Source organism: Emydura macquarii, unplaced genomic scaffold, assembly GCF_026122565.2.
Source record: "Emydura macquarii macquarii isolate MOO-44397 ecotype Brisbane River unplaced genomic scaffold, CSIRO-AGI_Emac_v2 contig_3080, whole genome shotgun sequence".
Classification (NCBI taxonomy): domain Eukaryota; kingdom Metazoa; phylum Chordata; order Testudines; family Chelidae; genus Emydura; species Emydura macquarii.
Window position 1 is genome coordinate 2,106,960 of NW_027133217.1, and position 15,643 is coordinate 2,122,602.

The 15,643-nt window shown below is 45.3% G+C and overlaps 1 protein-coding gene across 1 annotated transcript in view; it reads right to left on the reverse strand.

Moving 5' to 3' along the window:
• Positions 1-2,700: 2,700 nt before the first annotated feature.
• The window catches only part of LOC137141535 (vasoactive intestinal polypeptide receptor 1-like), a 36,400-nt gene continuing 23,457 nt past the window's right edge, over positions 2,701-15,643 (reverse strand). Inside the window, exons 7-13 of the mRNA XM_067530435.1 lie at positions 14,921-15,074; positions 13,324-13,384; positions 11,011-11,083; positions 9,658-9,749; positions 8,416-8,545; positions 6,412-6,453; positions 2,701-2,889 (exon numbers count right to left, since the gene is read on the reverse strand). Of these exons, the coding sequence (XP_067386536.1) occupies positions 2,701-2,889; positions 6,412-6,453; positions 8,416-8,545; positions 9,658-9,749; positions 11,011-11,083; positions 13,324-13,384; positions 14,921-15,074 (741 nt within the window). The remainder of the gene's footprint in view (positions 2,890-6,411; positions 6,454-8,415; positions 8,546-9,657; positions 9,750-11,010; positions 11,084-13,323; positions 13,385-14,920; positions 15,075-15,643) is intronic.

Below are 15,643 nucleotides of genomic sequence, written 5' to 3' on the forward strand. Positions count from 1 at the left end.
TTAGACTGGAAACTTGAAGGTTTCTAACCATCAGAAGAGCAAGGTTCTGGAGCAGCCTCTCAATAGCAATAACGGGAGTAAGAAACCAACCTAATTTTAAAATGAAGCTTGATCAGTTTATAAATGGGATTACTTGAGGGTGTTGCTTGCAGTAGTAGGGGGCTGGTCATGACCCAGGAGGTCCCTGCCAGTCCCATGTATGTAGCTAAGCGTCTGCCCTGCAGCCCCGATCCTGCAATTAATTACATGTGGGTGCACATCTGAATCGTGCCCCACTGAGGGCACGCAGTTGCATTGACTTCAACAGCAAGGAAGGGGGCTTTTGTAGGAAAATCTTGTCTAAAGTGCAGAGGTCATAGCTGTAAATCTTTATTTACCAGCCTTAAAATTGATCCATAGTAGAAAGTCTATTTCTATCTTCTTTCATTTTCCAAAGGCAGCATCTGCACTATCATTTGCGGCAGCTCTAAATATGACAGTGCCGCACCAGCCGTTATTATTTTTATTTTGTGCCGCTACATCTCCAGGATAAAGAAACCACAAATCTGGTTCCCGTTGCTCACATTAAACCGTAAAAATGGTAAACAAAGGATCAAAACGATACTTTTACAAGAAGAGCTGATACGGTGCCCAGAGGAGACCGAGCATACGGTGATGACCCCTTACAGAGGACGTTACGGGTTCTTGGAACTGAAAGGTAAGATTGTAATTAACAAAGGGGTGATCTGAATTACTTTGTTGGGGGTCTAGCTAAGTACAGTCTAGTTTTAGTGAGGGAACTACAGATGGAGGGCTTGAAACCAATGGAAAGGCTTCCACTGATTTGAATTGGCTCTGGATCAAGGCCGTATAGTGATGCTGCCTATTAAAGGCCTATTGATGCCTATTAAATGCTTTGAGGTTCCAGATCGCTGGATTAAACTCTAAGCACTTGACAAAGGCCCAGATCTGGAGATGTGTACTTTGCTCGCTCACATGCCCAGTCATTGCAATGGGAGGCTAATTGAATAAAATCTCAATGTTGACCTGTGCCAACGAGAGCCAAGCTTGGAGGAGAACCTACGGCCCAGGAGTCCCCCCCCTCTATATGGAAATAGCAGACAGCACCCTCCCCTGCCACCATGTTCTTCTTGGACCTTGAGGAGGTCAGGATCCGTACGGGGAGTGAGCAGGAGATGGGGACAGGGCTGGCTGGGGTTAGGGAATGCGAGGCCCGGCACTGGGTAGGGAGGGCTTGCTCAGTCATACCTGCCCACTCTGGGGGAGCTTCTTTGGCACTGTATGACATTACCCACAGAGCCAACTCCACTGTGTGATCCTCCCAGAGGGGGCGGAAGTGGAACTGTACTACCAGGTAATGAAGGGGGCAGGATGTTGGGGGACAGTTCTGCAGCTGTCCATGGTCCCCGTCGCCACAGAAACTCAGATCTTCACGCCCTTTAATGTATTGGTCCTCCCCCAGATGGGGCCGGACCCTGCTATTGTCTCCACTTTACCGATGGGGAACTGAGGTGCGTAAAGATGTAAATAGAGTGGGATTTCCAAGCACACCTCAATGCCTGACTCCTGTCAGTTTCTGTGAGAGTTAAGCGCCTCTTAGATGCTTTTGAAATCCCTAGTAGGCACCTAAATTCCTTTAAAAATCTCAGGCAGACCACTGAAGGACAGCTCTCACAGGAAGTGTGCGGTGGGGTAGGGAATGAAACCAAACCCTTCTAAGGCTAAGGCTGTACCATCACTGTACTAATCACTGTGCCATCCCGCACTGCATGGAAACCTAGGGCATCTGCCCAAGTCACCAAGGGTTCCTGCAGCCAAGTTTGTGGGCAGGCCTTGCAGCTCATTCTTCCTGGGGTTTAAACCCTACCCTCAGTTGAACAATGGGAGGGGAACCCATTGATGGATTTTCTCCCCCTTAGCATAATCCTGGGACTTTTACCATGGAAGGGGCCAACCGAGCCGTGAATAAGGAACTCAAGATTTGGCCCAAAGCACTACCCTCCTTTATACAGGGATGAATAGTGAAGCAAAGGGGTTGTGACTGCTCCAATGTCACCTAGTGAAGCAGTAACCAAGCCAGCAGTTGCTGCTCCCAGTTCCCTGCCCTACCCATTGGCTCAAAAACCACTTCGTTACTAACACAGATACCACTGGGGACACCGAAGCGGGAAGCAATCTTCAGCTGAAATCTATCAAACTGCGAGAACACCAGCCACGAGAAAACTGGGGTCATAGAAATGATCATGAATGACTGAACTAATGATCCAGACTCTCCCCGGCAGCTGAATAAGAACTGTCTGAGGTCAAGATTTGTAAATGTTACTGATAATCGTGAGACGTGTTAAAGGGGACCGGTACTCAGCGGATGGGCGCGTTGTGCTTTCTGAAATGCAGTCCTCTTTTAAGCGGTCTCAAATTGGGCAACCAAGGTGGGGCCAGCTCCCCTTCTGCTGTAAAACTGGTGCCGTTTCATTGACTTCAGTGGCGCTGGTACGGCAGCGGAGGACTGGGATCAGTGTACCGAAGGAAGTGAATTCTCAAGGAATGAAGGATCAGGTCCCTAAACTTTGCTGCACCAGCAGTGAAGATGTTTGGGATAAGAGGTTCCACCATGAAGATCCACAGAGAATTCATGTTGGCCATTCTTCGGCTCGTTTTCCCGGAGATAATATTGCAATGTCTCAGGATGCGCTGTGAGGCTCACACGGAGGATATGCCATTCAGGTAGACAGATGTTTTCCTCTTAGGACTGATTTTTTCAAGCAGTGATAACTGAGTGACGTAGTTAATGGGGCTGTTTTCTCTGGACACGGTCCGATGTCTGCGTGGGAAGGTCAGGTAATCTTGATATTGCCACTTGCGCAGTCGCTTCTTAAATTCAGCCTGAACCTAAGGAAAAGAAAGAAGGTTGGGGGGGACGGGGACAGAAGAGCCAAAGGATTGGACATAGAACTAATGCGGCTACTCCAACTTCATAGACATTTGAGCTAAGCTTTTCAGAAATGCCTGTCCAGTGTTAAGATTCTAAATCCAAATCTAGGGGCCAAAACTAGTGGTGTAATTTTCAGAAGCGCTCAGGACCCAGCAGCTCTCACTGATTTTTAGTTTCTCCCACCTCCCGTCTCCACCTCTCATCCCACCGTTCGTCAGGTCCCAGAACCATGTTTCTTGTGCTTTCTTCCATGTGGCCTCCGATTTGTGGTCAGACCTGCTGGAGCTCATCCACCAGGCCCTTAGCCTGTCTAAATCTAAGTCCATCTAAAAGACCCATTTCAGCCCTGTCAGAGTTGACTTGCGTATACATTGCTCTTCTTTTGTTCCCCTTCCCCTACCCTCTGTCCGGATAGTGCCCAGCACATTGTGGGTACTGCTTTAATGCACACACACACGTCATATTCTTATTGCCACAGAAACATGTCTGCAGGGGCTGCCTATGAATAACAGCGCATCATAGAAGTGGGCAGGGCTGGAAGGGATCTCAACTGGTCATCTAAGCCGATCCCCTGCACTCAAGGCAGGCCTAAATAATAACTGGACCATACCTGAAAGGTGTTCATCTAACTCGTTCTTAAAAACCCCCAATGACAGGGATTCTGTACTATGCATATAGTCTAGGTATACATGCTGTACGTTATAGTCTCTGCATTATTAGCAGGCTCCCACATAAAGTGCTACCTAAAGCAAAATGCAAAAACTATCAATAGCGTCACAGAGTTTAAGGCCAGGCCGTAACATGATGGCCATCTAGTCTGACCTGCTGCTCAACACAGGCCAGAGAACCTCTCCCACTAATTCCTGCCTCCAGCCCATAACTTATGGTTGAACTGGAGTGTCCAAAGGTGGGATTTTCCAACGCGCATCAGGGCAAGATCCACAAAGAAATGTAGGCATCGCAGCGCCTAACTCCTAGGCACCCTGCTAGCTAATTGAATTCTCAGCCCTGAGTTAGGCATCCGGGCTCCCCATGCCTTGTATTTGAAGTGTTAGGTGCCTAAGAAAGGGATTCTCAGAAGCCAGCATGCGGAGCGGGCAGCCGCCTAAGATAGCCAGGAGGAAAGGGATGAGACTTAGATCCTCTTAGCTATTTAGCTATTTAACTCCCATGGATCGGAGCTCCTAAGTGCCTCTCTCTGCCTGAGAGTCTCAGCTGTGAACGCCCTCCTGGAGTTAGGTGCCTTTTCCCACAAAAGACACCCCGCCATCCCGTTAAAGCCAGCAGCCAAGTGCCTAAAGCACTCACCTGCCAACCTAAATTCAGGTCCCTGCTCTGTCTGATTTGGAGCAGAGCTGTGGACATTGGTCTCCTATACCCCAGCTGAGCACCCCAGCCAGCCTGCATTGGGTGTTTTGAGATGGAGCACTCAGTCGTCAGCCAGAGAGCCCAACGGTCAGAGCAGTCATGTGGCAGTCAGGTTCAACTCTCCCGCAGCCTCCCGTGAGTGGTCTAACCCCTGGGACACACATACCCACTCCTGGAACTACCTTTTGTGTGGGGCCCAATCCTGCAGGCATGATCCAAAAAGACTGAGGCGGGGATGTGACTGCTCGCTATAAATACATTACGGGGGGTAAATAACAGGGAGGGTGAAGCTAAAGGGCAATGTTGGCACAGAAACAAATGGCTATAACCCCTGGCCATGAACAAACTCAGGCTGAACATTAGAAGAAGGTTTCTAACCAACAGAGGGGTGAGATTCTGGAACAGCCCCCCAGTAGGAGTTGTGGGGGGAAAACAACTTAGTTTTGATAGACACCCGGACAAATTTATGTGTGTGATTGTGTGATGGGGTTGCTTGCGACAATAGGGGGCATGGCTCCACAGCCAGTGGGGTCCTTTCCAATTTGAGTTTTATGTTCCTAAAGCTCATGCTTCAGAGTTCCAGCCAGCTACTGGCAGGGTCAGGAAGGGATATTCTGGGAGGGGTTTTATCTCCTTCCTCTGAAGTATCAAGGAGGGCCACGGCTGGAGATGGACACTGGGCGGGGTGGGCCAGGGCTCTGAGGTGGCACCGTGCATTCTCTTTCTCTCAGGTGCTTGGCTGGCTGGTTCTTGCTCACATGCTCAGTATCTAACTGATCGCCGTATGTGGGTCAGGAAGGAATTTTCCGTTAGGTCAGATTGGCAGTAATCTGGGGTGGGGGGGGGGAACCTTCCTCTGCAGCGTGTGAGTGCAGGTCACTTGTCAGTATTATCTGGGTACATCTGTCTTAATTATTTCCCTGGCATTGCGGGGGCCTTGAGTACTGGCAAACTGCAATCCCTCCTATTCTCTGCCTGGGGCACATCACAGTCGAGGCTCCTGTGGGCTGTGACACTTGAGTCTCATTTTGAGTAGTGGGGTTAGTGTGCAGGACTAGGCGGTGGAGGCCTGTGATATACAAGAGGTCAGACTAGATGATGAGTGGTTCCCTTCTGGCCTTAAACTCTATGATCCTACAATTGGGCTCCACTGGGGGGAAAAGCAGGGGAAGGCCCAGTTTGAGAATCCCGCTAGGCCTGAGTGAGGGCGCCAAGTGGCTCGTTAGTTGTGTGGTGTCGTCAGGGCTTTGGCAGCTTTGCATGTGCCCACCTCAGGGAATTTAAGCACCTGCGTGGTTACCTGGCAACTGAGTGGTGGCTTTGAGAATGCCAGTGCTGCCTCAGTGTTGCACTTGGGTGCCTAACGAGGCAGTGAGATGCCGCGTACCTTTGTGAACCTGACCCTTTGTGACTTAGGAACATAAGTCACATTGGCAGCCCATGGGGCCTGTGCTCCCAAGTTACACTGGTGCTTTAGAAAATCCAATCTGAGGCATCCATATTTGCTTATGGACTTAGTTGGCTTTTTTAAAACTCTTTGTATGGGGCAAATTCAGGTAAGTTCTGGCCGTTTGCACCGCAAGCTCCGTAAAGCACATGAATCGTTTAAAAAAATCCTGCAAGACCACTTGGCACCTTCCCTCGGGAATCAACCACTCTTTAAAACGGATGGCACTGTACGATGTACCTTGGAAAACGTATTCAAGAGGCTGCACAATAATAAAAGAACATGAAACGAAGCATAAGATTGAAGAAGAGTATCTGAAACCACAGAGGCTGCCCCGGAGAAGAGAAGAGTTTGCTAGAGGAAAAAAGAGCTAAACTGAAGCTTGATATATCTCTAGAGACCCAGACTCTCTCAGGACAGGAGAATCCCAAACTACTTGTCAAGGGGTCGTTACTTCAAAGCTGATGTTGTGCCTTCCTGCAGCAGACCAGAATTATATGAATGTAGATAAAGTAGAGAAACATAGAAGGGAAGACAGATAAGGCTCTTTCATGCTTTCAGGAGCAGACCAAACTATGTAGGTGATGACCTATTCTGGAAATTGGCACACAAGGAAAACAATGGAAGCCCATGAGTTTCAAAGGTCTCATCTCATGCTACTTACCTCTCCGTTTAAGAAGCAATATAGAAGAGCGACAACAAAGCCCTAGGAAATTAAGGGAAAAAAGTTATTTATAAAAATGTGAATTTTCGCCCAGCAGGTCTTGGGACACTGATAACTGTAGAGTGATGTCAAGCTAATTAATACTTTGATTAGGACACACAATAATATAATTTTTCCAATCAGTATTTTGGTGGTGTGGCATTATTTATATGGCTTTCATATTTAGACTAAACACTGTAACGGATTTCATATTGTATATGTGCATCATTGCCCTGTAACGGATATAAGCAAAACTGCATAACTGTGTGGTATGGTCCCTATGTTGTCAGAAAGTAACTGGGATGTTCCTCTACCACAAGTGGACGGGATCTGTGGTTTTTAAGGCAGGAGAATCTGAGTTCTAGCCCCACTGTCAGCTGTCCGGCATGTATAGCATAAAATCCTAGGCAGACATGGCTTGGTTAAAATGTGTAGCAGTGAATTATAAGGCTATAATTATATATCAGGATTTTGACAGCATCTTTATAAATACCAAGGAAAAGATTGTCATCAGTGAAATCAACAGAGACGTGACATGCAATCACAGCTATGTAACTAAACAGTGTGTTTTTAAGTACCCGAGTGTGATATTTTCCAAAACAGAAGAGACAATTGTTTCTGCAAATACACCCTGGAATGTCTTTCCAGAAGCCTGAAAATATTTTTCTGTAACAAACAAATTATACCCTGACCCCTGGTTCCTCCCTTAGTCTAGCCCTCCCTGGGGACCATCATAGAGGACATCTAGAGTAGACACTCCATGGGATAAGGACTGAGACATTCTGGGTTCAAAATTTCCACCACCCTAGGTTTTCCCTTTTGGGCTGTAGGTTTCCCAGTAAGTACCTGTGCACAGAATATGTCTATAATTGGATTCAAAAGAGAATTAAAAATAGTAAGCTATAAAAACTTCAATTTCTTACAGATGCTGTTTGTGGCAAAATATTTCTTTAGGGTGGAATTTCATCAGTTCCTAAATGACTTAGCAATGGTTTTCAATGGGACTTGTGCTCCTAAGTGATTTAAGTAGTTTTGAAAATTACATCTCTGGTGTATTTCTTTCTGTTTCTAAAACAAAAAAAATTGCCTCTCTATAGCCCTGTGTATCTTACCAGTATTTCAATTTTGCAATAAAAGGACACACCACCATCAGCCTAGTCACATAACAAAATCCAGCCATAATAGAACAGGCCAGAGAGCCTGTCTCAATCCTTCACCTTCTTCCCCCTGCACCCTCACATGCCTGGTGGCTTGCCACGCACATCAAGAGATTCAAGCTATTTCTGCCCAAGGAAGGACGCTCATTCCAAGGCCCATCATGGAGACAACCCTGCCAAGAGCCAGGGAGTGCCAGCTAGTGCACCTTGACTCATTGCAACCACAGAAATATGGCGAAAGAGAGGCAGTTTCACAAATAGGCAGGTCCCAGGTAATTCTGTCTCAAAACCAACAGGTGGCCAACGCAGAACATGGAGCACTGGTGTAACACTACTGCGTGGGCAGTCCAGATCCAAGTCCAGTTTAAAGTTTCTGAATACACTTAAAGTGTAGCACCATCAGGGGTGCACTTCAGTCATCTAATCTCAAAATGACAAAGGCATGGATGAAAGAAACAAGGTCAGTTTTCAAAAGAGGAGCGATACTCTTCTAGCCACAGGAAGATAGAGAATGTGGCCCTGGCCACTGCTGCTACTTCATCACCTAACAGCAGTTGTTGGTCTAACCAGACCTGTAGATTAAGAACTCAAGAAGTGAATGTTAAATGCACGAGCCGTGGAAGGAGAGAGACGGGTGTTATTTCTCCTATCCTACCCTCATCAGCTCTGTTTTATCTGAATGAAACTTCAGCCAGCTCACTCTAATCCACACCCCCGCCTTCACGAGACACCAGAAAAGGCGCTCAGTCACTCTCCCGGCACTGGTCAAAGTCGAGACACTCATTAATTCTGTCTTTGTTTATCATACCTGAAAAGAGCCCAAGCCCAGCTCAATATAAAGTCTAGCTTCCAATCCAGTGCTTTCTGGGCAAAACGCAAATACGATATAGTGCACTCCAAAAAGTGGGATCAAAAGCAGTGTGGACTTAGCTAGTCTCCTGGAGAATGACAAAATAAAGAAATAACATGGCAGACTTGACAACATTTCAATAGTTCAATGAATTTAATGGAAGGTATGAAACTAACAGGACTGGAGACGGAGAGCACGTGTACACAGTGTGGCAGTGCACACTATGGGGATGTGATTTCTAAAGCACACTCACATGTTGCACATTCTTCCATGTAGACCCCGCGGGTGTGTAATAGTGCACAAGGGCACTTTTAGTGCACACTGTCAGGATCCACCCAGACTAATTAATGGGCAACGTGTGGACGCTCTTTAGAAATGACACTGCTGTAGTGCACGTTGCTGTGCCATGTAGACAGGGCCGAAATTCAATTTATCTACAGGTCAGGCATTGTCGGTCGAAGTGCAAAGTCAGCATGCATGAACAGAGGAGCCACATCTCCTTGTGATAGGGTCATTCGTTCTCTACGCCTTTGCACTCTTTTTCCTCTCTCCTGTGTCAGCTGGCATGGATGCCAGTCAGTGGTACTCAAAATGGACGCTGGCCACCAACTCATTTCACACAGATAATCAAAAATGCTTTTGGGCTGGATTGGATTTGCAATCTCCAGCTTTCCCACCCCCCTGTGAGCCAACTAGTCCCCAGAGAGGTTCTAGGAGACATTAGAAATGTTGGCCGGGCTGAGACTACTGGGGGTACGGAACCAGAACGGGAGGGGTTAAACAGCTGGGAACCAGATGCATCTGGAGCTTGTTAAACTACAGGGTATTGCTGATGCACATAAAATAAGAAGGCTGGGGGCCAGAGTGGCCAGTTGTGTGGCAAAGCAGGGATCCAATCTAAGCAGAGTGTGTTACCTTGATTACAACTTGTTAGGTGAAGGACTTTCATTTGGGCCTAGTTGACGGCCTAGCACAGAGAGGACTTTATACTGGGGGTCTCAATTTTTGCCCTAGAGAGAGGACTGATTTTTACCTGCTCAGACCTTGAAAACAAAATGGCAACATGACTTTGTGTTTTGTTCGTTTTGGGAGCTACTCTCCCCACTACTGAGTTAGAGGCCACAGTGGGGCATGCATAATAAACAGTGTCTTAAAACAGATCCAATGGGAGATACTAGAAAAAAAGGTATCGTCACTTACACAAAATGGTTAGAATGGCTGCCGCCAACCTCTGGAGACTTTAACTTCTGCACCAGAATTCTGATCACATTTACAAATATTATAAAGTTAATCTGCAAAGAGAAGAAGGGGTTTCTAAACTTCCTAGGATACAGAGACACACCTTCAACTTGGTGCAAATCTCAATCTTTACACGATCAAATAAATAATAAGGGCCAACATTTTCTGTCTCAGATGCCTAAAGTTATACCCCCAAATCCTTATTTAGGCAGCTAAGTAAACATAACCTGATTTTCAGTTGTGATGCGCTTCCACAATGACTTTGAATAAGGAGTTTACCTGCTCAAAGACTGAAAATCAGGCCACTTTTCTTTAGATGCTTGATTATGGATCTAGGTGCTGATCTTTCGGCACCCATGTTTGAAAATATTGATCGATGCTCATTTCCACAATGTTCCACAAAACAGATCTTGCAACATGATTTAAGTCAGTAAGAGTTTTGCTTAGATATACAATGGCCAAATTTTGTTCTAAACATGCATCCCAAAGGCTCAATTGCAAAACACACTGGAATAAAGTCTGAGAAAAGACTGGTGAGATTCTGGGTGGAGGGGTGATATTGTTCAGTGGTTTGGAGAGAAAACAGAAGAATAAAAACAGGGGAAAGCTAAATGAATAGGTATATGTTTATCACAGGCCCTGTATTATTATTATTTATTTGTATTGTGGTAGCTCCTAGGAGCCCCAGTCATGGACAGGACTCTATTGTGCTAGGTGCTGTACAAACACAGGACAAAAAGACACCCCCTGCTCCAAAGAGTTTACAATCTAAGAACATCCTTCCATTCTGGAGATGGATTCTGTGGCCAGAATCATGAGTAACACACAAAAGGGATGCTTTTACAAGTTACTTCATACAACGAGGTTAATCTGAATGAGCCCTTAAGGCTAAATTTTCCTGTAACTGCAAACGTGCAATGATCATGCATAGATGATTCAGGGGTGTCCTTATTTAGGCATGTTCCTTGCATTAAGTTTTGAGTAATTAGCCTTGTATCATCTATGTGTGATCTTGCACTATTGCCAGTTTCCGCTGCCCTTGCACACGTATAATTTACACTGGTTGAAATGGAGTTGTATACAAATATCCCAGGGCAAAATTCTGCCTTTCATTTGTAATTGTCATGCATTTCTCTACTGCTTGGCTCTCTTCCACTCCCAATATAGCAAGTGTTATGCAACACTTTCCAGCTTCCTGAAATTCAAAACAAATTAAATACAGTGTGTAGCACTGTATTCCTGTCTTACTGAAAAGAGATATGTGCTTAGCTTTCAGTTCTTCAAAGGATTCAACAGATCAAAGACATAACTCACTAATACAGATAGCAGTATGGGTCCCTTGATGATCCATAACACTGCTGCATTCTCATCATCATCATCCCAGCATCTGAAACAGGAAACTAATTAATTAGCTGATCTGTTTGTGCTGAATATTAAATGATTCAACCTTGGTACAGAAAAGTGGCTGTCATTAACTCTTGTGGTTAGCAATTTAAAACCATCTCCCGAAAGCTCTTGCAACTTTTCATTTCCAAGAAGGTTGCTCTGTAGTCTAATGCAAAGAATGGTTATCCAGCAAGAGGCAAAGGCTTTGTCTACACTGGTGGTGGCATTTCGAGTACATGTAGCTACAGGCCACAGGGAAAAACAGGCTGCCCTGTGGAGCTTCATGTGGCAGTGAAAGGCCCTGGCAGTGGAGAGGCCATGGGGAAAAGCCAGAGCCGTGCTGCCAGAGGCTTTCTCAGCTGCCTCCTCCTCATCAGTCTTTTCCCGCTTCCGGAGCTTTTCACTGCGATGGGGAAAGGCTCCGGCAGTGCTACACTACACTGCAGTTTACGCATGGGAGGCACTACTTGGGGGTGTAGAGAGCCAGGTAGGGTATGGTCTGGCATGTCTTTGTCTGCCTACGCTGTGTCTTTACAGCTACTCTGCTGTTTATCACCGTGCTAAGGGGACATGCCATGACTGTTCTCTACAGGCTGCTGTAAATATAGACACAGCCAAAGTGAAACAATGGAGGGGACATTATCCTGATTGCTGGCTACTTCTTACGGGTCTCTCTCCCCTGCTGTGTGTAGCTATATTGCAGGGTAAGGAAGGGAGACTGGCCTCTCTTGCCGTAAATCCAAAGCACTCCTCACTTCTCTGCCATGGTTTCTGGGGTGCTCAGGAAAGTCCAGGCACCTGAAGTCTTCGTGCTTCCTCTTTGGAGCTTCCTAGTGGAACACCCTTCCCTGAATCCCTTTTATCCTCAATCAAAGACTGTTGCAGTGTTCCCAGGCTCCTAGGATTTTTGCGAGTGGAATAAACTGCAGCCTCACAATAATTTGTCTGCTTATTTTGCATATCTTTCCAGATGAGAAGGTCCAGGGAAAGAAAGCACCTTGAATTCTTCTTTATATGCTAGAGGCTACGTAAGAGCATATGCTATGAGAAGGTGGAGGAATGACATACCCTCACCATGAAGACAAATTAAAATGATGGAATAGTTTGGGTAGCACAAATTAATCATGAATAGAGCATGGGTCAAGTGGGTGGCAATGAGCTAGACAGCATTTCACCTTTAGGTCATTGATATGAATCCTTCCCAGGTTGGGAAGGAATAAAACTTGTTCCTACCTTGTGGCCTGTGTGAAATGAATTGGAGAACTAAAGTTCAGCTCCTAGTAACCATAGAATCATAGGAGATTAGGGCTGGATGGGACCTCTGGAGGTCATCTAGTCCCACCCCCTACTCAAAGCAGGACCAACCCCGACTACATCATCACAGCCAGGGCTTTGTCAAGCCGGGCCTTAAAAACCAATCAAGCATCTGTGATATATTGCTCCCCCCATTTGCTGAAAGGTTTAGCAGGCAAACCAAAGATTGAAGGGAAGTGAACAATGGAACTACTCTTCCTCTCCCAGTAATAGTCAACCAGAATCAAAGCCCAGTAACAAGGTGCTGTAGGGAAACGTGCACTGTCTGATACAAGGACGAGGTAGAAAATTGAGAAGATAGAGGAAGGCTGTTCCAGATGGTAGGAGCTTCAGAGTATAAGGCTCTTCCACCAAGAATGGTGAGATTGTGTGAAAAAGCAGAGGAGATGAGTGCCAGATGTAAGACAGCTACAATACTCAGCATAATCATTCAAATGCAAGAGTTCACACGTACAGAACTCAGCCCCATATGTTCAAAAATGGAGCCCAGTTCAAAAATTGAGCCAAGTCATGTGATTGGCTTCAAAACCGTGGTTTCTGGAAAAATAATAAGTGGTTGGTTCTTTTTATTTACCTTCTGGCTTCACTGCACCTGCTTCACATTGTCAAGTTTTCCCTGCAACCATGAAGGCAAGAAGCTTATTTTAAATACGGAAGCTAAGATTCTCATGCAATCTCATGATTGCAGCAGCTGAGGCTTGAAGAAAAATATCTAAAAATGGTGAGACTTTTGATAAAATCGTGAGCTGGCAACACTGCAGATCGTTCTCAAAACCGCTTCCTCATTTGTCTGTTTCTGAATGTTAAAGATCAGAAATGCAGAGTCTGATGGTTAAAAGCTTTGATTATTTTTTAAATCTCCCTTGGTGATGAATCAAATGTATTGTGCAAAAAGTGATGCCCAGCCCCACTATGATGTTGACTCACCCTGTATTTTGTCTGTAGATTCGGGTTAGGATCCAAGCAAACATCACAACAGTTGGAGCTCCTGGAAGAGTCAACATAGAATACAGTGTGGCTTTATTTGAACAGCAATTTCCAGGCATACTTTATCCCCAAATTCATAGATTCCAAGGTCAGAAGGGGCCATTGTGAACATCTAGGTCTGACTTCCTGTATGGCACAGGCCATAGAACTTCCCCAAAATAATGCCCAGAGCAGATCTTTTAGAAAAAAACATCCAATCTTGATTTAAAAATTGTCAGTGATGGAGAATCCACTACCACCCTTGGTAGATTGTTCCAGTGGTAAATTATTGTCACCATTCAAAATGTACATCTTATTTCCAGTCTGAATGCTTTACAGGATTACAGAACAGCAGATGGGAAACAGCCTAAACTGCGAAACAACGGTGTCAAATGATCTTGTAGTGAATCAGTGATAGCATTCAGGCATCAATTCTATAAAAGAATAGTGAAATCAAGATGCACAAGCAAATGAGAAAAAGCATGTTTTAAGAGGGGATTAGAAAAGGGCTGGTGAACCACAGAGGCAGAAAGCTTGAGGGAGGTCTGCATATGAATTCTAAGTTTTTGTAAGGTTGGAGAAATCACTTGCTTTACTATAGCTATTCCAGTTCTGAACTATTCTGGGCAGAGGATTCTAGTCCTCCAATAATGTAAATCTTTGTACTCAAGGGAAATTTTATACCTCCATCATGAAGAGTGTCAGAGGCAGCACTCCAGCCCAGTTAACGTCATTCTAATAGTCTACTGACTATTTATGAGTTTCTGCTCTTTCCTGGCCTTAATCAGCATTTGCACCTAACTAACATTTTACAAGTCTTATTTAGTCAGGCCTCACATGAGGCAGATAACTATATTTGCTCTGATTTTATAGCTCAGAAAATTGAAAGATTACAAAGTTTGAGGGCCACCTTTTCAAAAGTGGTCTCTAAATTTAAGGGCCTCATCCTTTGGGTGCCCAATGTTAGACCCCTCCTGTGAAATACTCTCTTCAGTGAAGTCAATGGCAAAACCCCCACTGATTTCAATGGGGCCAGGATTTCAACTTTCAGGCACAAAATTCAAAAGTGTCCACTAATTTTGGGTGCCTCCATTTTGGGACATCCAACTAGATACCCAGAGCCACCATCATCCCACATGTGCAATGAGGATAATTACATTTATCTACCTCAGGAGGGTATTGTGTGGCCTGATGAAAATAATTTCTGTAAAGTGGTATCTAAGTACAAAGTATTATTAAGGCAAAGATCAGACTAGAACTTATGACTTCCAGGTCCCACCTCTGTACAGCCACACTGCCCAGGGAATTACACTCTTATCACCAGATACTGCATACTTCTTCTAGAAACCGACTCTACCCCCTCCTCCAAAATTTCCACCTGGGAATTTTTTTAACACATTTTTATAAAAGGCTGCAGGATCTTTGAATGTGTGCTACCTCACGAATAGCCATTGCTTGCCGAAAAGGCGTCTCACGGCAAACGTTTTTCAGCGCGTTAGACGTAACTGTAAGAAGGCATATATAGAAGCAAAGGAAGGAAACATGATAGTGTACTAACCCCAGCCAATCAAAATGAACCACCACACGTACTGTTTATCAGAAACAAACGTCAACAGCAGCAGTGTTTGCAAGTACACCCCTTCTACCAGGAGCCAGAAGAAGTTGGCTAAAATGCTGAACTGAAAGAATGCCACTGCAACCTTACACGCCACCTAGAGACACATAGGAAAAGGAGAATATTAGTTTCAGTCTCTGAAGTCAGTCATCTTGCAGGTACTGGGAAAAAGCTGGAAAAATGTGAACCAAGAGAAACATGCACTTAGCCAGGGTCTGATCCAAAGCCTATTGAAGTCAATAGAAGATCTATCATTGACATCAGTGGGGTTTGGATGACATCTATAGATTATACCATTCTAGTGAGTTGTCTGAAAGTGAAAATCTGGGCCTCCGTTGTGGGGCAAACTCACTACTGATGTAAGCAGATGCAACTCCACTGAAGTCAACAGAATTGTGCTCTCGTACACCAGAGCTGAGTTTTAGTCCTTGGTATTTCTCTCGGTGTCTGTGTTGTGCTTTGCTGCTTTGGTATATTGAGGGCTGTGTTGGAATTGCAAGCTATCAGTTTAACAGTTTCAGGGTTTTCCTGATCCTGCTTGCAGGCTAGAGGTCCTTGTTGGAAAGCATGCAATCCGGGCCTACCAGAGTCAAGCTGAAGACAGACAGCCTAAAATAAAGTGGCATGATCTGTGCCTCGCTGTTTTAGGGAGCATCCTGTTTTGTC